Below are 22,425 nucleotides of genomic sequence, written 5' to 3' on the forward strand. Positions count from 1 at the left end.
TTGGTGCAATTCAAATCTAGTGTTACCTCACTCTTAAAATTTCTAGCAGCCACAAGAGTTATCCTGTATACCTGGTGATGTGGGAATATATTTAATTGATTTATTGCAATGTAAAAATGATTGATGTATCCTATTTATGGAAATATCCCATTGATGCTTCTGTGAACAAATGCTGCTGTATGAATAAACAAAAATAATTTTAACCCCCCATAAATATACAAAATAATTCTTTAAAAAAACAAGATACTTGATTCTTGTGATTGTAGAACATTTGGGAGAATGTTGCAACAAAAATTTTGAAGCAGCTACATCAGTCTTCATTCACAATTTTCCTCTCAGTTGTTACCAGCAGTAATCACAACGCTCTCTTACATTTCCTGCTGTCAGAAAAGCAGTGGCATTTTAGAATTTCTACATCATCTCTCAGCATGTAGACAAAAAGGTATTAGAGGGTATTAGATTCCTATAAAAATCTACCTAATACTTAAGTGCTTTAAAAAATCAGAAAATGTAACTTTGCAGGGTGATTTGTCACTCTAATCACATTTCCCTAACAGACACATGAGAACTATTGAAACTCTGAGGAAGGAAAGAGTAAAAAGGCTCCAAAGATACCAAAGAAGCCGAAGCCTGAGCCCCCTGAAGCATTTGAGTCTGTCCCAGACTCTGGATGCAAGTCAGAAGGATCCAGATCTCCCCAGCAGACGCCGAGAATATCTGCAACAGCTGAGAAGAGATGTGGTGGAAAACACCAGGTGGGGCATTGGAAACCTCTCTTTAGTCCTGCTGCTCATGAACAGTGTTCACAATGGGTGCACGTTAATGGTTCTTGCTGACATCTGAGACTTCAGGGGCAGAATTCTTCTCAGTGTGGCTGCATTCACCTTTGGGCTAGAAAATGCCTTCAGGAAAAACACATGCCTGATTTTAGAAAACATTCATTAAAATCTTGGATCCAGTTTTATTTCAGTCCATAACAAGTGTCTAATTTATTATATGTGTATGATGGATGCGGACAGCCAAATATTCTCTCTCGACTGATTAGAGACCAATCTTGCTGTGATTTAGTACTAAACTGGTATTCTCCAATTTAGTACTTCTGCTAAAATCAGTGCTGCTTCCCCTTCCCCTCCAACTGGAGGTAGGAAAGGTAAAGATCATGGGTTGAGATAAGAACAATTTACTGGAAACACCAATGAGATAAGAAAAAGAGCAGTAACAGCAACAGCATTAATAACAAAATATGTCAGAAAAGAAATTATTCAAACTGAAAGCCCCCTGACAATAGACAATATGGGATGGCTCCCTCTGCCACATCTCAGCTGAACCCCTTCTGCCAGAAGAGTGCCTTTCCCCTACCACAGCAATGCTGTGAGGCTGTACAGAATAACCTCTGCGTCCTGGCCGTGCCCCCTCCCAGCAAAATTAGCCCTGGCAGGAACCAGAACACTCCTTCACTAACTTAGAAGCCACAGATTTCAGTTTAATTTTAAATATCAGAAAAACTCTGCAACACTTCACTTGTTAAAATTTCGGTTTCTCGTTTCCCACGATATTCCCTAAATGTTTTGCTTCCTTTGTGGTCAGGAGACAGTTATTTTCCCAACACAATAATCTTGCATGTGATATGCCAAAGCCATAACCTTATATCATATGGAGACCTGGTTAGGAAACCACTGTAGTAATCTCAGTAGTAATTGGATTGCAATCTGAGTAATTTTCCAAGGCTTATGTCTACTTAGCCTTTAGTGAGCAAAGAAAAGCTTTTTGGAGGCTAATGTGGTGGGGTTTAATTGCTTTTCTGGCAGGTTTTCCTGTTCTGAATTGAAATATGATTTTCTCAAGGTATTTCAAGTAATTATGTGTGTTTCCCATTACTTGTCCATCCTTACAGAGTTCAAGAACCAAAAAGAAAAGGCATTCAGCACCCTTCAGACATTGAACTGCTGCTCCGAGACTACCAAAGGGCACGAGAGGAAACCAAAACTGAAATTGCAAGAGCTAGGGACAAACTGAGGGAAAGAGCAGAGCAAGAAAAAAGGCGGATACGGGAACAAATATTTTCTCAGTTACAGAAGGTGAGCGTTATATTGAAAGTATACATAGTCTTGAAGTTCTCGGGATTTTCTTTGTATGTAATTTTTACTTGGTCTTCTAGCATTGAGTAGTTGCACTGGTAAAGTAAAATCTTCAGTCTTTCACAACTGTATTTGATCAGCAAGTTAAGTCAGGGGCTTGAGAAGTAGACAAAGAGCAACAAATGGGACTGAAAAGATATCTTTCTATAAACCTTCTTCCTCTTAAAAGCATCCTAGCATTAGTTTGATAGTCTGAACTCTCATATGCAAAGAAAACAGCAAAAGCTGCATTTTCCCAGACTGCCAAGTTCTAAGGGTCATTTACTCTATGGTTTATATGATCCTAGGCTTTCAAACAAACCTGCTTATTTAATGCTTTCTGTATGGCAAGTTTGTGTCAACACTTCTTGGAAGAAACTGGATTTCTTTAGATTCCTCTTTCAGCTTTCAGTGCTGGGGTTTTTTGGTGTTGTTTTGTTTCGTTTGCAATACTGTGATTCCTATTACAGGAAGAAGCAAGACTGAAGACTCTTGCAAGTACGAGCACTTTATGTACAGACTCCAGCCTCAGCCTGTCCTCTGGCCCAACATCTGGTTACAACAGCAGTAATACTGCCACATACACCACAAGTAACTTCAGCAGCCAGGAAGGGCAGGTGAGAAACCACTGCTGGGTGAGACTGATGTCTCCTGGTGCTTCAAGCACAGAGGTATAGTGTAGGAACAGAGATGGTTTTTGAGATTATTTGAATTCTGTCACAGCTATGAAGCAGGACAAGTTTGCAGTACCAGTACATAGAGGGGTGACATGGGGTGAGGGAGCACTTTGTAATGTAATTGCAAAGGTCAGTGACGCTTATTTTTGGGGAGTTTTTTTTGTAATTCATGGATGAAAAATCATATAGTTACTGCTGCCTATGTAACTATCAGAGATCTGTCAAATGTTTTAGAAATAGCAGGCCTTTTCTTGTGATAAATCTGATAGCATCTGATAGTCTGAATGACTCCCTCAGTGATACATGCATTGACTTGAGTTTCCATGTGTGAAAATGGACTTTCCTGAAGTCACTTCTGCAGTATGCACCCATGCTAGTTCCTTACACTTGTTTTGCTAAATTTCCCAAGTTAAAGTATCATTTCATAACTAGGGGAAAGGCAAAGGGGTTGCCTTATGATAAAGAGAAGCTTCCAGCCTTGTAAGGCAGATTTGCTACTAATATTCCACTGCCTATGTAACACAAATTATTTTTCCCACTTCAAATGAACACTCCCACTTCTGCACTTTCTTAAATCAGGTTTCTTCTGGAAATACTTTGGTTACAAGGGATACACGAGGTCGCTCAGCTGTTAGAAATAGTCAGCTTTATACATTACAGCAATTGCATACGGATTCAACATTTGGTAAGTAAAACATACATTTGCTTCTTTTGAGTTGCATCCCAGAGCCTAATGAAATTTGTCATTTATGCAAATCAGTTTGAATCTGGATATTGCAAGGACATCCCTACCTTTACATGAATTCAGAAAAATATCACCAACCACTAGCCAGAGCTTGCTTAGAATTTTTTAAAATATTAAATGGTGATTTGCTTCCTCTGAAGCCGGTCTTTTGATGTGGTAACATCAAAGTACAGCTTTTTCAGATAATATGAGGATAATATTTTGAATGAAGGAAGGAAGCAAGGGGTGTAGGGGCCAAATCTGTAATGAGTATAGAATTGTAAAAGCAAATTCTTATTTTTAGCCTCAAGAGTTAAGCTATTTTTCCTTTATGTGGCAATAACTGTTAAAACTGACAGATATAACTGTAGTGTAATTACCAACACACAGAATGTCTAGGCAAAGGATGTTATAACTCCTTCATTAGGATCAGATGGATTGGGGGTTCCAGCGGAGAGTTTAAGTCCCTACAATTTAAGAAGAGTGTTGGGGTTACATTTTAATTTTTTTATTACCTCTCTGGCTTTTTTATTTCCTGCAGAAGCCAGCAGAATTCAGCCACCTCTTCCTTCAAATGGCACCAGCTGTAGGTTCACTCATGGATTAACTATTTCTGTCAACTCCTCTTCAACAAAAGGATACCAAGATTTATCCAAACATATCTTGGCTAATGCTACCACTGAGGTAAGTAAAAACAGAGCTTTCACTTATTCCTTCTGGAAGTTGTAGCAAAAATGGGTGGGACAAGTCTTGTCCTACATCACAAACAGTTACCTATTTGTCAGGTACAGACACACACTGAACAATTTTGAAGGATGGGTGAAAGTAAGCCAGGCTGCAGCCATGGGGTGCAGAAGAGTGTGGGGTGTTAGCTGGAATGTTTGAGTGAAGCTGGTGTCATTTGTCATTGTTTTCTAAGGTAATGGCAGCATGCTCTCAGAACCTGAGGAACCTCTACAAGTGCCAAGCAGCAGCTGGGTGGAAGTAAGTTTATGGCAGGTCTGTGTCAGGGGAGGCCTTTCTCTGCACCTGGCCCTCTTGAGGGCAAATACCTTTTGTTTGCCTTTGACAGATATCAGTGTACAGAAAAAGAGGTGCAGGTGTACTACAAAGTCTTCCCTTCAGCAACAAGGCATGGATTTCTGGGAGCAGGAGTGATAGAAAGGCCTCTTCCCTTTGTGTGGGGACTGGTGAGAGATCCTGGCAAGAGGCATCTCTACGACAGCTCTATCAATACAGCTCGAATACACAAGAAGGTAACCAGCCACATCCACCTGGGTGAGTATCCTCACACATAGCACATGACAATCACCAGCACCATCCTGGCTGGATGTAGGCAGCCAGGAAGAAAGTTAAAGGCTTCTTGTTCCATTTCTTCAGGTGTAAATAAACAATTTCATTATTTAATATGGGAGCTTCAGCTTTGCAAGACTTTTCCAAAGCTGATATTAAACACATCTTGCTGTGAAGTGCAGCTAGAGACAGTGGTTTGAAAGTAAAGATAAACCTGAAGTAGCTTGAAAAAGCATTTTAAATATGTATTATAGCATATGAGCTAGAGCTATGCTCCCAGGCAGCAAGTCAAAATAAAATATGTATCTCCATGTAAGGTGTGGGGAAAATTGTGACAAGTTGAAGTCATCAAAGTCTAATTCCCCTTCCTTATTTTTTTTTCCCCAGTATATTTAGTGACTGATACCTCCCTATGTTACCTAAAGCAGCCCCGGGATTTCTGCTGCATTACTGCAGAAGCCAAAGAGGTAAAGTGAACATTCTGTCTGCAACACAGAGGAGTTGTTCTGATATCCTGGTTCAAGGAAAAAGGAAAGAAAGAAGTCAATCTCCATATCTGCAGGGGTGCCAGTGTAGCAGGAAGGAAAGACATGCCAGTATCACACAAGTGAATTATGTGTAAAACCCTCTTGTGAATGACAATTGCCAACCAAGGCCCATCAGAGAGTAACACAAGTGTCACACAGTATACTCTGGTTGCAAACACACAGGATTTTGACAAAAACATTTAATAGATAAGAGAGTAGTAATTTTTCATGTTAAGTAAGCAATGTGAGAAATATGCCTCGAGGCAAACAAAGAAAACATTGCTCTATTTTTCAAATTGTCATCTTTACACCTTGTCATGTGCAGGAGAACTTGTCTGTCCTGGCTATTCAGTCTGTCTATGATGCATCCATGCCTCAGCCTTGTAAAGAAGCAGTGAGAGGGGAGATTTTGCCAAGTGCTTGGATACTGGAACCTGACATAGTGAACGGAAGAGAGATCACCAGAGTTATTTACATGGCACAGGTAAGGATTTTTCTTTATGTCCAACTTTGAATGCAAAAAGCTCTTACACAGCAGAACACTTAAGAGCTGGTAAGCAACAAAAAACACAATCTTTATGTTATGGTCCATGCACCTTATGAAGTGACCACAAAGTCACCTCTTTCACACTTCTCAATGCAGAGACTCTTACTAGGATTGTGTTTCAGAACACATTCCCAAGCTTTTACGGCGTTCAATGCTGCTTCCTTGGATATCAAGGTCTTCTGTAAAGCTTTATTAGCAATTTTAGTATATGCTGTGCTCATGTGGAGAGCCAATATGGGGAGTCTTGTTTGCATTTGCACCTTGCTGTGGACACAGGAAGTCCACCTTGGGTTATACTATTTTCAAAATCCCTGAAAATATTTGGTGCATTTTTCTAACCAAAGTCTTTAATTCTTCACACTTAATAGATACAAAAGAGAAGTCAAGATTAGGATTCCAGTTAAGAATAAGAAAATTACAATCTTATAATCTATTTTTTAGACTTATTTGAAAAGTAGGCTCACTTCGAGGCAGGGGTACTAAGTATTTAAAAATGTCCAGAAGAGCATGTTTTAATGTATAAAATTTATTTAAATGCTTATGTAGCGATAAATTCCATTAGTCCTTTAAACTCACCTATTTAAAACTTAAGAAACATTTTTTAAAATATCATTAATTAGCACATGGATTTTACAATGCATAGGTGAAATGTATATATGCGTTTTAAAATTTTATATGCATTTTATATTGCCCTTTAGTGTATGCATATACATTTTCAGTAACACTTTGTGTCTCAAACTAGTAAACTTTAATCCAAGCTCAAACTCAAAAGCAATGTGGGTCATACCTGCTAGAAGCAACATCAAATAGCAAAGTTTTGAAAGTCTGTGGAGTGTCGGGAAGAAAAAGATACAAACCACACAGTAATGATGGCATTTGGCTGTTAACTACTTTTGTGCCCAGATCAGAGCTGTTCCAGACTGGAGAAATGTTCTGTTTAAGGCAGGTACAGACTCCAAGCTTCAGCCTTTCCTCTACTCCCTGCAGGTGGACCTTGGTGCCCCGGCCATCCCCGCCAGGCTCCTGAGCTCCGTGGCGAAGCGGCAGCCCCTGGTGATCGCTCAGCTGGCTCATCTGCTCACTGCTTAGTGCTGCTGCACCTGCGGGCACTGAAGAGCCCCTGAGAGCTCACAGGGACACACCACTGTCAGAAAGTGCCATGGAAAATGCTGCCTCCTGAGGCAGCCACCACCAGGCCTCATTTCAGGAGCCTGGCTGCTACTGCTGGACTATATGGAAGTGCAGTTAGAGAAAAGGATCATTTGCTTTAGCCAACACCACTTATAAGAAATGCAGCAAGTTTAGTGGGGAACCTCTCCTCCTGGAAACAGCAGTGGAAAACCTCCATGGAAGAGAAGAAAGGTGTACTGGCTCTATAAAGAGCAGAGGAAGAGACCTTACTTTACAATAGCCAGAATCATAGAGTATATTACTTAACTCCTGTTTCCAAGCAGCTTCAGAGATCAACTTCTTTCTTTAAGTAAGTTTAGGCTGGAAGCGGTATCTGTATGGCTTGAGACCTTTTACAAGCTCTTAAGCAGAGCTGCAAAGCCACATTCTAATGATGGATAAGAACCAAATGTAGAATTCCTGACTGTGTAGATAAATCATTTATCTTAGCTGGCTGCCTGCTCCCTTCCCCTTGAAGAGGGAAGTCAAAGCAGTGCAATATTCACTAGTCATCTACACCCTGGATAGATTTTTTCATGAATTTGCTGACTGCTTGCAGCCAGTGTAAGGTGTTTCAGATTGCCACTACACTATGCAGCATCAGTGGGCACCACCATACCTCAGGACACAGTTTTACTGTACTGCAGAATCAGGTGCTTTGAAACAAAGAAACCAAACCACTCTACACAGTGACACTGTCACAGATAGGTTAGTACTCAGTAATCAGCTTGTTCCTAGAATTTAAGTCCTGCAAGTAAGAGTAGCTCCCACACTTTTCCATAATGGCTTTGCCCATCAGCCCTTCTACACTTGCACCCAAATGCATTAGGATCTGAAAATATAGCCTGGTCATAGTCTTACCACACTTCTTTGTTCATAATGTGACCAGCTGTCTCACTGTAGCAAATACAGACTCTTCCCATTCAATTACCTCATGGGACTTCTGTGGCACTTAGTCCAACAGTGCTGCTGTCAGGCTTTACACGTTTGTTCAACACAATCCCTAGCTGGGTCACATGTTCCTAAATTTAAGCAAAACCACAACCACCTCAAATATCCAAATACCTTCATTTAATTCTTCAGCACAACAGTACAGAATCACTTTAGATATATCTAAGCAATAAAAGCTGCTGTGTTATGCTTTCATTAGCTAAAAAAAGCCCACACTGTTCAGGAAGCTCTTGCACTTTGAATTTGTCAAGTGAGACGTGTACTCAAGCATCCACCCCACTGCAGCCAGTGCCTGCTATTTTAACAGTTACTTTCAATACACAGTGCATTTTCCCAGCACATGGTGAAGTTAGCTGCACTTCCCACCTTTGAGTTCAAGAGCCAAGATCTACTTTTACTCTATTTTTTGACAGGTGTAATTTTGGCTCTCAGCTTCTATGTTACTTCCTGTTACTAATATAGTGAGTTTTAAATGAAAAGACAATAGCTATTTTGAATTGATACTTAAAAATATAGCAGTTTTCATACATACCTGCCCAAGGCTTCCTCCTTTAACTAGATCAGGGAGGGTAACAAAACCTTTCACTTACAAATTTGCTTTGTTTCATCTTTGGCTAGTCATGGCTACAATCTTAACACCAATAGATTAGTGGGGTTTTTTTGGTGAGGTGCAGCATTTTGCTAAAAGCCTGAGTCACAGCATGGTTCACTTTGAGCATCACACATCTTACACAGCCCCTCAAGGAAGAATGGGTAAGCTGTCACAGTTTTCTGCAATTGAGCAAAATGACAGCTTTCCAGATGTGTCAATGTCCTCCCTCCAGTGGAAACCCAGAAGGAAGAGCAGACAAGGCAGTACAGTAAAGCCCCCGGAAAAATGAGCAGAACCAGCAGCCTGGGATATTGGCTCTGTCCCCAGTGCTGCTCCTGTAGCTTTCCAGAGGAGATTAGGGGAGGTCTTCATACAACCTACTACAGATTTGCTCAGCGCTTTGCTTTTTTTCCCTTTTATTTTGGACACGGCACTAGTGATAAAACAGGTTTTGTAGGAAAAACATCTTGGGGGACTCCTGTTGATCAATGATGCCAGTGCCTATGAAGGATAGTGTCTTATTGTACAGTGCATCAGATGTTTATTTTTATATATACTTAATTTTTTTTCTACGTTTACAAATTAAGTTATTTATATATGCTTGGTTTGAAGCGTTTTTATATGCTATCAAAGCTAAGTTTTATTTTTATCGGTATTGAATTAATGTAACTTTTTTTTAATACAGTCTTCAATTGATACTAAAAAGCCTATTTATATGAATGTTTTCTTTTGCAAATACAACATTTTTTGGTACTTGCTAATGTATGGCATCGGTTTGTTTGGAAGGAAGAAACAAAGGCCCAGCAGATATCAAATTTGTTTCTCTACAACAGGCAAAAACCAATTTCCTTTAAGTTACTGCTGAGCAGCAGATGATCAAACCAATTATATTGTACCACCTAGGGTTGCATCTCTGCTCCTAAATCAAGGTTGCTATTTTCATATCCACAATAAATGGTATTTTCTACACAAGAAAATGTGCCCCACCTTATTTTGCTCCAGCTGAGATACCCATCTATGGAACTATGCTGGATAGAAAATCAACACAAAGGCAAGTTTGTGATAACAGACGTAGGTCTCCTACTTACCTGCTGAGGACTGAGCATGGAATATGAACTTTTGCCACAGGAATCAAGAAGCTAGTCACTGTTTAAATTGGGGTTCTGTGACAGTGCTTTCTCCAAGCAAAGGGGGTTTTGTTTGGTTATTAAAAAAAAAAAAAGTTGGGTGAAGCTTCTTCCCGAGTCCTGTTACACAACTCCCCAGATCAGCACATTCAGAAGGATGTTAATGTAACACCATTTGTCCTAATTCTCTTTGAGACCTTTGAGTTTGCAATAGGAAAGACTGGCAGAAGAAAGGCCACACCCTCAGAGCTGGCTTTCAGTGAGCTCCTGCTCTCCTGCCTGCAGCACCTCTGGCACCAGCAGCAGTGCCCAGAACAGAGGGACAGTCCCTGAGGGACTCACACTGAGAGAAAGCCGCCAGCCCAGGGGCTGCAGGGCCGTGTCCTCACACATGGTCCCACAGCCAGGTGTCCACAGGCAGAAAAGCTGTGCTGCACACCTGCCCCTGGGCCTTGGATACAGAGTGGGGTATCTGGTTTTACACAGCAAATGTGCCTGGCACTGTGGATGCCCAAGAACCAGCATCACTGCATTAAGTCATAAGAACACAGGAACAGGGGTGTTTCTTACCTGCTGGGTCCCACCGCAGAAGTGTCTCCAGCCCCATAGGGCACAACTGTGTTCTCTGGTCATGGGAAAGTGCTCCTGGGGCTTGGTCACCTTTTAAATAAAGAGAAGGATAATTCCAGTATGCTGAGTTCATGAAGATGGCTGTGGCCATAGTAGCTATGCAAACAGTTTTATAACACCCAAATAAAATCCACGCCAGAACCAAAAGCACTTTTTTTTAAACTCTTATGGATTCCAGCTTCTCCCCCTTTCACCACCCTGCCCTCCCTTACATAGCAAAGTAGATTTCTATTTCAGCAGAAGTTCAACAGGCCAGACGGGAGGTCTGTGCTGCACTTTGTCTGCCCCATGCTTTGTGGCAAGGTTCCCATTTTGTTCTTCAGCCTAATACCAAGACATTCTCTACTGACACCTTGAACACAAGACAAGACACTTAATCATGTTTATTATGGCAACAATTTCAAATGAAATCTGCAGCAAAACATCACATAATACTCAGCCTCAGGGAGCAGGTATGGCATGATATGGTGTACTTGCTCTTCAATTTGTATTGAATTGCTCCATTTGTATTTGTATTGCAGCACGCCTACTTTTGGGGACTCTTTCATTCACATCAGAAAGCCCCTAAAAAGAGGAATGCAGGTGGAACTTGCCAAATCTTTCAATACAGTGCTTAGTGAACAAGACAAGAAAAATTACAATATAGGTCAGACACTAATGTGCCTCTGTGATTTCTCTTTCTGTATCACATATTTTAACAGAAGCCACAATTCTACGCAATCAGTCCTGTCTGTAGTTTTGCTTCAATCACTAACTCCAAGATGTTACCTTTTCTCACCTTGTACAGGGAAGAGGTTAGTTAATTAGCAAGCTAAACAGCCCTGGGCTTCACCTTGTCCAGAGGCTGTTCTTAAGTAACACAGAACTTGCTTTCTGGAAAAAGCTACAGAAATAGGACACTCCCAGACAAAAGGAAATAATGTCTTCACTGCTTTGGGGCAGGGGGAGGCAATCCCATGAGACAGCTGATGAGCACCTAAACATATTCTGCTACTCACCAGCAATCCCTGTCCCAAACCTCAGTTCAAGGAAATACTTGGGAAGAAGGAAATGAACAGGAGGTCACACTCTTGGTGTGACCATCTGTCTGTAAGGGCAGAAAATGCCCACTGTCCTCCAAGAAATGGGCCCCTTTCAAAACCGACTCTCCAGAGAACATCACAGTGCTTCTTCACTTTGTCTGCTTTTCCAGGCTGTTGCTCTCTTGCTGCAGCACTTCCTGACTGATAAAACCCAAACTCAAGGCAAGAAAAATTATAAAAAAACAGTGAGTAGTGGCCAGATTTTATGTTCACAACTATAAAAGTGTCTAAAAAATACTGTCTTCAGTAAAAAATATAAACAGATATTTTATTCCTTATTTCTATGAAAAACCCTGGGAATTGCAAGTTCTGTTTCCAGTAAGAGATGGAAAAACACTTAAGCATCCTTTAGGAATAATGCCATCAATGGTCATGGGGATTTATTTAATATGGTTTAACTTCTAAAATCAGTCTTAAAAAATTAAAATCAAACCTTCAACACTGAGCTTACAATGAAAAATAAATATAGGCACATCTCTGTGTCATATAGGTTCACCTCTTCCTTCCTCTGACTGTAGAGGCTTTGTTAAAAGACAACATGAGAAGTCACACTGAGTTAAGAGACAGCCCCCAAGAAACCATCTCTCTAATCACAAAGTAACTTGAGTTGATTCCTGGGTTTGGTCACAGCTGTTGCTGCACAAATACAAAAAGTGTCTCTGAGTCCAAAGAACAGCTGCTCTGAGATACAATCAAGGTGCTTAAAAGACTTTTGACTTGGAGATCCATTTGCTGATGTGAATCCTTCAGCAGAGTCACCATGGCAAAATGTCCATGACAGAAAGCCCAATGCAGGTTTTGCACAAAGTGCCCTCTTAGCTTCAGTATGCTCCCAGCAAAGAGCTCCCAATCCTTTCAGAAACACTGAAAATTCCATTTGCATCTTCACTAGTAATTTTTGTCCACAGAGTCCACCTCTGCTAACTTTGTGTGGTCATAGTAGCTAGAGATTGTCTGGTCAGCTCACAAGGGTTAGTCCTGTGCTCCTCCATCTGATGTTCTGATACAAATACTCGGGACAGCTTTTTCAGGTCTTTTACAAAATCCTGCAACAACCAGACACAAACCAGAGAACCCTTAGTAATGCAAACAAAAGAGACTGACTTAATTTTTCAATAAAGAAAAATTTATGTTCAACAAGGCCAAAGATGTTGATGGTTTTCCAGTGCAAAAACCTAGAGGAACTACAGAACTGATTGCAATGATGAATGCCTGCAGACATTCCCAGTCTCCCCTCTGATGCCCACACCCCTTCTCAGACAAGATCAGTGCTACAATTTAAATGGTTAAAACTGCTCCAACCTGCAAGTGCTCAGCCTTGGAATACTGTCCATTTTTAGCAAGGCATTTGGGTGGATTCCTACATTTTGATTATGGCCAGAATAGTGAGGTTCCTCTAGAACATTCCAAATGCTCTCACACACTGGTGGTAGGAGGCACAGGGATTTAAGTGCAAGACTGCTCAGTTAAGGCACTTCCCAACATGTCATTCTCAGCTGGAAAGCAGCAAGCACACTCAGGCTAGAACTGAGAACCTGGTAACTGAGCCAGCTGGTCTCCAAACTGGTTTACAATTTTCTTGGAAATGTTTCCACTGCATGGGCAATGGTGGATTCACACAAGTACAGCTTTCAGCCAAACACTAGCAACAGAGACAAGCTTGTTGGAAACCAGTCCTTCCTTAGCATTAAGCAGGAACAACAGATGGGAAGATTATGGGCCTTAGCCATATTAAATAGAAATACAAGGATTTTCTGTTTACATAGCTTTACCTTTTATTTTATTTATTGTCTGTGCATATCTAATACTTACTGAGGGCCAAGGGAGCTCTTCGAGGATATGCAGGCAACTCTGGATTTCTCTAGTTCTCATTAGTTCATGTTCTATAAGACCATGAAGAAGGAAAAGGAACAAATCCCACTGCACAAGAGAAGAAAATACCAACAACTCAAAAAGAAATGGATTGTGTGCTTGTTTCTTTATCCATGTATAATTCACACTTTTCTTTTTGCATCAGAACATGGGAAAAAGGAGCAAGCACGTTATCTATCTGTGTGTGACAATGAGGGCAAGAGTAATGTCCAGAATGAATGAACACAATTCCTTCAGTTCATACATTGATTTTCTTCTACCATAAAATAAGTATATGGTATTATAAATTCTCCATCTATAAACACACCAAGAATTTAATTCCTGCCTGATCAAGAACAGTGTGAAAAATTATTTAATTCCTGAAATAAGCTGGGTTTAGCCTGCAATTAAATAGGGTGATTTTCAGTTTTTGTTGGGGTGCTTGTAACACCAACACACATGCAGAAATGCAAGCTGATAAAAGGCACAGTGATGCAACCAATGACAGTCACATGTCCAGCCCTTGCAATATCCCAGGCCAAATGGGCCATTTTGCCATTGGCTCCTAACCAAAACTGTGCCTTCCTGAGAGCCCCCCAAGGCAGGCACCAACCCCTGACAAGCTGTACACATCCCTCTCTTTCACTGCCCCACAGAAACAAGGCCGATCCACTGCCCAAACCCTGCTGCCTCAGTCACACAAGCCCCAGTGAGCACTGTGGGCTGGCACAATTCCTACACCAATCCCAGCCTGCCCCACACATCAGAATGAGCTTTACCTCCCGCTGCTTGGCTTCTGCAAGATAACCCATGTTCTTCTTGCTGAAGATCAGCTGCACAGGCACAGATGTCCCAAAGTCCTCCTTCCAGATGGCGAACAGCAGCTTTAGGAGGCCATAGGTGGGATTGTTCTTTACAGGCAGCCTCTCAGGGCTCTTCTCTGGGGATTTGATCCCAAGACTCAGAGGAACACGATCTGAAACTAAGAGGAGGAGGAAAAATGAACTCCTATAGCTGCATTATTTCCTTTTCTAGTCATCATCTTGGTTCAGCAGCACAATTAGGGAGAAGAAACCAGTGAACCTAAGAGGAATGGAGTTTGGAAATATTAGCTCAATATTTCAAAATTATGACCTTTGAAACTATACAGACAGAATGACATAGGAAGAGATTTCTATTCCTCAGACAAAGAACACCAATTGGTTGGAATATAGCCCCAAGTCCTGAAAGTCAGCCTAATATTTAGTCAAAGAGAACCTAAGTGTTACTGCAAAGGAGAGAAGAGTAGCACAGTTAAACATTTAAGTCTATAGACAGACTGAACAGTTGTCCATAGTTTAGACTATAGGCAGAGTTACATGACTTCACACAAGTGAAAGCAAAACTGAACAGTGTTTAATTGCAAATGAACATAAACAGAAGGAAGATACCAGTTCTTCCTTGGTACAGTCTAATGGAATGGGACAGGTTGACACTGCTGCTCCCAGAATAAATTTCACAATATTCGGATGTGAACTGCCTTCTGGAAGACAAATTATGTATAAAACTTCTAAAGATGATTCTAAACCCACAAAATTAGAAGGCTGCCCATGAAGAACACACCTGTGTTGAGATCACAAGCTCCTGCTCAGAGAAAAACTGTGTTTACACATCAGAGCAAGAGAAAAAAACAGACTGAAAATGTTCACAGGAGTCATAATACAAAAAAAAAAAAAAATACTTCCATTCCTTCCCTAAAAAAAGTCATAAAAACATAATTTAATGGAAAAGGCCCTTACTTTTAGTGAAAAAAGCCCAAACTCTACCACAATTTTTCAGAGGCAGAAATACTGGAAAACATATCCCATATTTAACTGAAGGTGTCAATAAATAAAAAACAACAGATGTGAAACAGATCACAGGGATGGTTAGTCACTGAACAACTCTGTTATGCAGATTGTAAATGGGAATAAGAGTAACCACCCAAACTTACAGAAAAAAATCTTCAGACTCAGTGGCACTAAAGAGAATTAAATATCCATGAGCTCTTAACACTTATATCTCTGACCTCAAGGATCTAAGCGAACTCTAATAACAGATTTCAGTCTGAAATAGCTTATCATAACTTACCCAGCAAAGATGCCAACTCAACCGTGCACTTGGCCAGCTGCTGTTCCGATGTGGGACATACGAACTGGAAAACACAAAAAAAAGTTATCTTTTTTTCCCCATAAAGCTGACTGGACAAAACAGGGCTTCACAAGGGATAAAAAATATCCAAGAAGAGCAGGCAATTTACATCAAGAAGCACAGAGCTGTAATGAGGAGGCCACTAAAGACTGAAAGACAAAATGGTCATATATGAAAAGGGGATTCACAAACTGAAGTAACAAGCAGATCTACACAGTCTAAAAAAATGCAGTGCAACATTGCCACATTTGAGCTCAAATAAAAACCTCTCAACTGAACTCAACTATGAGGCAAAGAAATTAAATTTTTACAGGTATCAAGACAGCCCAAAGTGATTCAAAGGGAGTTTATGCTGCTTTTTTACATCTTTTACCTTTCTGCATCGAAGTGTCTGACTCAACCTTCCCAGCAAGCACTCCAGCCACACGCAGTCAACCACTTCACCCTCCTCCCGTGGGCCCACAGCAACACAGAGAACATCCTTGATGAGAAAGACAACAGTAACACACACATTAGTATCCTGCTCTTCCACAAACAGATCCTTAGACCTGTGACAGAGCAGTTCATAAACAGTTCTTGGGTCCTCATTAAAACCAGAACCTAAATTAGTATAGATACATTTCATAAGACAGAGTAAAGCTGATTTTCCACAGCCTTACCAAGATCTCATTTTCTAGCACAGTTCTCACTAATGTTACGAAGTAAAACTCAATGCTGGCAACAAATTCATATTTCTTAAAAGTACTAGCACTGAAAGCTCTAAATAAATTTCACAGCACAGCAAACAGTGCAGGGTAGAAGTGCTACAGAAATCCAGACCCCTCTTACATTGTCAGGGAAGCTGCAGTGCCAACCCAGAGGTTTCCTCATACAAATTACCTTCCTTTTTTTAGCACAAGAAAGCATTAAAGGATGTGAACTCATTTTCACACAACTGCTGGGAAAGCAATGACAGTGATAACCAGCATTACTTGTCTGTCAAGCAGACAAACAGCTGCAAAAAATACAGTCAGAACACGCAACAGTAAAAGGAGAGGAGTTCAGAATTCTTTTCCTTATGGGGTGCATATGTTAAATGATTGTGAAATTGCACACAATACCATGGGGTCTGCACTGTGGTTCCATCCTACTCATATCAAAAAGGCCACACTGCCATGCTACCAGAAATCCTGTATTTGAGACAGCACTCCTAGCAGGGAACTCTGATCTAGACACAGCAAGCAGGGGTTGGAAAAAACCTGAGAACTTTTTATGATGCTTCCCAAGCACTCCCCACAGCCACCTTCTCAGAACCAGAACATTCTCTTAAAAAAACCACCAAACAATCAAAGAAAACCCCACAAAACAGCAACAAAAACAAACCACAAAAGCACCAATGTGAACAACAGAAAGGCAAGCCAGGAAGTGAATACCATGTACCTTAATCTCATTGATGATCTGGGAGGGAAATGGAGCACAGTGCTGACAGCCTGGAGGACAGTCCCTTCTCAACTCAAGAGCATCCTCGCCTGGCAATGGAAATCCTGGGACTTTCAGCATTCTGTTGAAGGTTGCCTTCACTTCCCTTTTGATGAGTGCTATAGAGAACAGAACAAATCCTGTCTGCTTCAGTTTTTGTCTCCACTGAAGCAGAGAATCATTTCCAAACACTCTTAGCCTTTCATTCCAAGGGCCACAGTGTACATTTTCAACCCACTCTCTCTGACCTCCTACTATATTTAATGTGCAGAGGCAAATCTGGAGAGGATGTACTAATCCACAGCTGTAGAAGACAGCCACCCATCACTACCAGGTACAACTGGCAACTCATCTCACTTCCCATAAAAATATTTCCATGGGTTTAACAAACACAGTAGCTAAGACAGAAGGCAATGCCAAAGTAGAAAGCTGATTCAGTGTGATCATGCTAGTTCAACCACTGTGCCCATAAAAACCATATGTCTTCTACCAAAATACATTTTGATCAGCATCCAAAACACTAAACTCCTGTGGCTGCAAATGGTACTTGGACATTCCTCCCTAGGCTTTTGGCCCAACCTCTTGAAAAAATGGGTTTTCAGAGATTCTGAAGAGTTGCCAGTGCAGTATTACAGAATAAAAAGACTACATTTGCCTTCAGCCTGCAGAAAATGCACCCAGTCCAAGAAGTGTTTGTTTTACAGGAGATTTCAGAAGCACTCTGTAGATGTGACCATAAGATGGTTTGAGAGAGCAGTTGTCTGTACACATTGGAAGTGCTAAGACAACTTCAGCCTAGATGACATTTCCAGAAGCATTTCCACAGCATTTACTCTCATCATCCTACAAGACTCCATAACTAAAAATGACTACCATGGGCCAAGCCCAAAAGATCCCCAAAGAAGGTTCTTAGAGCTAGAAATAATTTCTATTCTTCCTAAACAAGGAGGAACAGAGCAACTGCATACTTTCCACTAAAAAAAAAACCTAAAAAATGAATAGGACCAAGTACTTTATAACACTGTCTGTCCCTTGATCTCCGAAAAAAAGAGCACAATGCACAGGTTAGAAGCTCCAGCTCAAGGTAAAAGCACTCACCTGCAATGTTGGCAGAGAGCCAGCCACAGGCTCTCTCGGTAGCCAGCTCCACCGCAATGTTTTCTGCACTACTTAAAACCTTTACAGGGAGGATAACAAATCATTGCAGATTTACTATCAGCCACAGCACTGCAGTCAGTGAAAATTCAGAAGGAAGTCTAGAGGAAAAAGCTTAATTTTGGCATGCAACAATTAAACTGAACACCACCACCTCTATGGAAACAGCTGGTTTGAGCAATACAACTGAGCCATTTTGATTTTCCGAAAGCCTCATCAACTTCTACAAGAAGTTGATGCTAAAACAAATGCATTATCATTGCAAAATAAATGCAATTTCTATAACATTCTAGCCTCATTAGTCAGCTCTGAGCTGGAGTATCACTTTACCCACAATATGCAAGGCAGCCCAGTAGAAGTGACTCTTCTTAGCTATAACTCAGTCCTCCCATGAGGGCATCAATAGATTTTCTTTACCTGATCTATTAAGGGATAAGTGAAGTAGCAATGGAAAAATGGTAATGATCCAGACTTAAGGTCAAGGCTTTTAATGAGTTTTAGGGAAAATACATACTGCTGCAGATGTCTCTTCTGGCAACAACACTCTTACTGCCTCAGGACCTTTTGTTTTGCAAAATCTACAAGAAAAGGAAGAAAGTGTGCCACGGGGTTAGTCTAGGTTCTTGGACAACACTCAGAGGTTTATTAAGTAGCAATGCAATAAATCAGACTAAAAGAACAAGACAAGGAAAGGGTAATTACAAGCAACTAAGCTGCAATATCAATTTTCCAAAGAGGAGAAATACAACAGCTGCAGCGGATGTCTGTTTGGAGCAGAAGGACACACAGCACCTTTATTCCTTTCTACAAACACAGTATTAACTGGCTGGAGCACAGCAGACACTCACCATAAGAAGAGCAAAGGGTTTATAATTACCAGAACCTGAGCATGAGGTCAAGCTAAATTAGGCTTATAGATTCTGCAGTAAGAAGAGATAGGATGTTTATGTTTAAATATAACATGTTTAAATAACTTTTCCTCCTTACTCTCTGCCTTTGATGAGTGCCTGGGCCCCTTCCTCATACAGATGAGTGCACACCTCTTCAAGCAGTTTGTCATTATTAACATCCTCATCCTTCACTTTATCTTGCAACATGGCTTCAGCCCTTTGAACTAGCTCTGCTACCAGTGTTGCCCTGCAACAAAACAAAGAACAATCAGGCAGATTGAAATCAATACAAGAAACAGTGCACACTAAGTGCACCCATCTCTTCTCCCCAGGTTAGGGGCATACCCATCTCATATGCAATAAGTCACTCTGCTAAAAACAAATCAATCATGCTGTATCATCTATATCATCTCCTTGTTTTGTTTGTATGGAAGACAACAGCAATGAAGACACCAAAACAGTACTAAGATTCAAGAGTCAAAAGCCTTTAGGTTTTACCAAAAACTTTTTTGGTTACAGGTCTCCTTTCTGGCAGCATTACCCTTGTACGCTCAATTGATAGTGCTCAGAAGTTCAAAGATGTCAGCAGCAGCCCACTGCAACCACCATTCCTTGGGGCTGATAACATTTAATGCCTTCAGCAAGCTTGACAACAGATCAGTGCAAACTGAGCAAGCTCATGAGCTGGAGGGTAGGGCCACCACACAGGAGGGCTGTGAAAAGAGGGAGAAATGGGGCTGACTGTGCATCTGTACAGGCTGGGGTCTACTGGCTACAGAGCAGCTCTGCAGAAAGGACCTGGGGTTCCCACAACAAGGGAAGGGAGTTAGGAGTGTCCAAAGAAAGCCAACCTTATACTGGGTTGACAATAGCAATAGTGCAGCCAGCAAGTCAAGGGAAGTTACTGCTTCCCTCATCACTGTGAAGCTGCAGCTGGAGTATTGTGTCACCTTTGGGATCTCAGGACAAGAAAGCCATTGAGAATTTGAGTAACTGCAGGAGAAAAGAAAAAAATTATTAAAATAGCTGGGATGCTAGAGCCCATACCTACAAGGAGGAGTCAGTTTCACCTAGCCTGGAGACAAGAAATAGCTGAAGGGAGAAGGAAATTTACAGAAGACAGACCAAGACTTCCAGGAAGAGCACTGCTAAAGATTGACAGGAATATCCACAAGCTGGAACAATGGATAGATATTATGACAGGATACAGGAAACATTATTCACAAAGCCTGGGAAAATTGAGCATTGGAACATGGTAGAAAGAGGTGGCTGAATCCTCATCCTTTAGAGATGGAAACTTTTCCAACTGGAAAAGGTGCCAATAAACCTGACCTAACTTGAAAGCTGGGCCTGCTTTGAGCAGGAGTTTGGATCAAGTGACCTCCAGAGGTCATTTCTGATATGAGATTTTCCTATCATTAGCAAGAATGCTCTGAAGAGGCTAAAAAGTCTCAATGCTGCACTGCATTCACATACAAAGCGTCCCACAGATATATCCCCGTCCTCTCTACATTCCTTCACAAATTCCCCTCTACAACAGCAGATGTTGCTGGTCAGTCCTGCACAGCCTTGGTGGTCTGCTACACAGCACACCCCCAGGGAAGCTTCTTTCCCCCATACACACAAGTTTAAAGGATCAACTCTTTGTTTAATTATAATGTAAAGTTACTTCTTAAGTCACAGAACAGGTGACCAGCACTTACTTGATGTGCTTCACACAGTTGGATCCCACCCTCTCTGCCACAAATTCCACTGTCCTCCGTAGGGAAGGAGGCTGGTTGTGGAAGAAAGCCTGTTCCAAATCTACCTGTTCAAGAGAAAGCACTACAATTTATTACAGCACTCCACCCTCCTCTCACCAGCACAGGAATGGACAGAACAACCTTCTGGAGATCTACTAAAGACAGTTTGCCTCCACTAGAACTTTCTGCTACTGTAGCATTCATCATCCCAGAATAGTACTCCCTATTCCCTTCTAATCACATAAAGCTTATTATCAGGGTTTCTGAAGCTACAAAAGACCTGTAAAGGGGAATGGGAGAGCTCTGACAGTGTCTACTAGTAGTGAGCCACCACACAGAGCTTGTTTTGGGAAGAACAAGCCCTTTTAATTAGAGGCTGATAATCCTCTAGGCTCCTACACATGTCCTTCTTTCAGTGGAAAGCATGGCTACCCTCTAACCAAAACAAAGTATGAGAAACATACCAACATTTTATGTTAAAGAAGAGGGAAGCAGATAAATAAGACTAGTTGTTTCAACTGCAAGAATGTTTACTGACGTTATCTGGATCTCAGCACCCACACCATACCCCAGCCACATGACTGTAACAGAAAAACAGGGAGTGAAGATACCTCACTGTTAAACACAATGTTGCCTGGCATTAAGAGACCACTGTATAACCCCGCACTCACACAAGCAAATTTCTCCTGGCCCTTTCCCCCTTGTGACTCCCTAATCTCATTACCTGCAGCTTCCGCTGTGTGACAGAAGCCTTGGGTGCTAAGGACTCTGCAGCTGTGGGAGTGATTTTCCTCATAAAACCACCATTCTTCCCTCCACTACCAGCCACAAAAGAGGCAAGTAGTTTACGCAGTTCACCTGTACAGGAACACATGCAAAAGCAATCATCAACCCCATAAGAAGGGAAAAAAAACTAACTCCAAAACTCAAGAAAGAGACTTTCACTTCTCCAGTCCTGTTCCCAGAGCAGATTCTCTCAGCTTCTGCAAAAGCAGAAGCTTCATTGAAGCAGAGGGGGCATCCCACACATATAACTGGCAGGGCACAGCAAGGCTCTGAAGAGGAAGCTTCTGAAAAGCCCCCTAGCAGATGGGACTTGTTCAGAAGGATGAGGGAACAGTTATTTTTGTGCGTTCCTTTTTAGCGTGGCAAGCAAGAACTGTAAAGTCTACAAGGACAACAAGAGGAGCAGTTAAACAAAATTCCAAGAGACAGGAGCAAATCCTGGGGGAAAACCTGGACAACTTATTCGCCCCTAGAAGATTTTGTGAGACAAGTTTAACATATAGTTTGTGAGACAGGTTTAACATACAGTTTTCCTACTAAGCCTCAGGAAGAAGAGCACCATCTCCCCATCTGGGACTCTATTGCCTATAGAGAGGAATTTTACCATTGGCAGACAGATCCCATGAAAAAGCTATCTCAAACAAACTGACAAAACACCAGGGCACAAAAGGATTTTTCCCCTCTGCCTGGCAGCAGATAGTGCTCAAGGATCAAGACATTTCTTGCAGCACAAACACCTCTTCCTATACCTAGGATAGAAAAGCTGTGTTGTTGTAATGCTTCCTTACAGCTTGTGAGGGGTGGCTTCCCCTGTCCCTCTGGATTCAGGCTCTGTGGATCAACTATCCTGACTAAAGAACCTCCCTCCCTCCCTCAGCTTTAGCAGATACTATCCACAGCTGCAGGAGCTTCTGCAATACAGCTTCTTATCAAGGTT

At 41.4% G+C, this 22,425-nt stretch overlaps 2 protein-coding genes across 2 annotated transcripts in view; one reads left to right on the forward strand and one right to left on the reverse strand.

Annotated features, from left to right (window-relative positions):
• The window catches only part of STARD9 (StAR related lipid transfer domain containing 9), a 96,758-nt gene extending 87,407 nt beyond the window's left edge, over positions 1-9,351 (forward strand). Inside the window, exons 25-34 of the mRNA XM_036383811.2 lie at positions 558-755; positions 1,895-2,078; positions 2,588-2,734; positions 3,374-3,479; positions 4,060-4,202; positions 4,438-4,502; positions 4,591-4,796; positions 5,199-5,278; positions 5,664-5,822; positions 6,873-9,351. Coding sequence (XP_036239704.1) covers positions 558-755; positions 1,895-2,078; positions 2,588-2,734; positions 3,374-3,479; positions 4,060-4,202; positions 4,438-4,502; positions 4,591-4,796; positions 5,199-5,278; positions 5,664-5,822; positions 6,873-6,974 — 1,390 coding nt within the window. The 3' untranslated portion in view covers positions 6,975-9,351. The remainder of the gene's footprint in view (positions 1-557; positions 756-1,894; positions 2,079-2,587; positions 2,735-3,373; positions 3,480-4,059; positions 4,203-4,437; positions 4,503-4,590; positions 4,797-5,198; positions 5,279-5,663; positions 5,823-6,872) is intronic.
• A 1,372-nt stretch (positions 9,352-10,723) lies between these two features.
• Positions 10,724-22,425, reverse strand: part of CDAN1 (codanin 1) — a 32,187-nt gene continuing 20,485 nt past the window's right edge. The window contains exons 18-28 of the mRNA XM_036384495.1: positions 21,427-21,560; positions 20,664-20,767; positions 19,058-19,207; positions 18,585-18,648; positions 18,014-18,092; positions 16,877-17,034; positions 15,831-15,938; positions 15,398-15,461; positions 14,068-14,270; positions 13,250-13,357; positions 10,724-12,483 (exon numbers count right to left, since the gene is read on the reverse strand). Of these exons, the coding sequence (XP_036240388.1) occupies positions 12,358-12,483; positions 13,250-13,357; positions 14,068-14,270; positions 15,398-15,461; positions 15,831-15,938; positions 16,877-17,034; positions 18,014-18,092; positions 18,585-18,648; positions 19,058-19,207; positions 20,664-20,767; positions 21,427-21,560 (1,298 nt within the window). The 3' untranslated portion in view covers positions 10,724-12,357. The remainder of the gene's footprint in view (positions 12,484-13,249; positions 13,358-14,067; positions 14,271-15,397; positions 15,462-15,830; positions 15,939-16,876; positions 17,035-18,013; positions 18,093-18,584; positions 18,649-19,057; positions 19,208-20,663; positions 20,768-21,426; positions 21,561-22,425) is intronic.

The sequence above is a fragment of the Molothrus ater genome, chromosome 6, assembly GCF_012460135.2.
Source record: "Molothrus ater isolate BHLD 08-10-18 breed brown headed cowbird chromosome 6, BPBGC_Mater_1.1, whole genome shotgun sequence".
NCBI lineage: Eukaryota > Metazoa > Chordata > Aves > Passeriformes > Icteridae > Molothrus > Molothrus ater.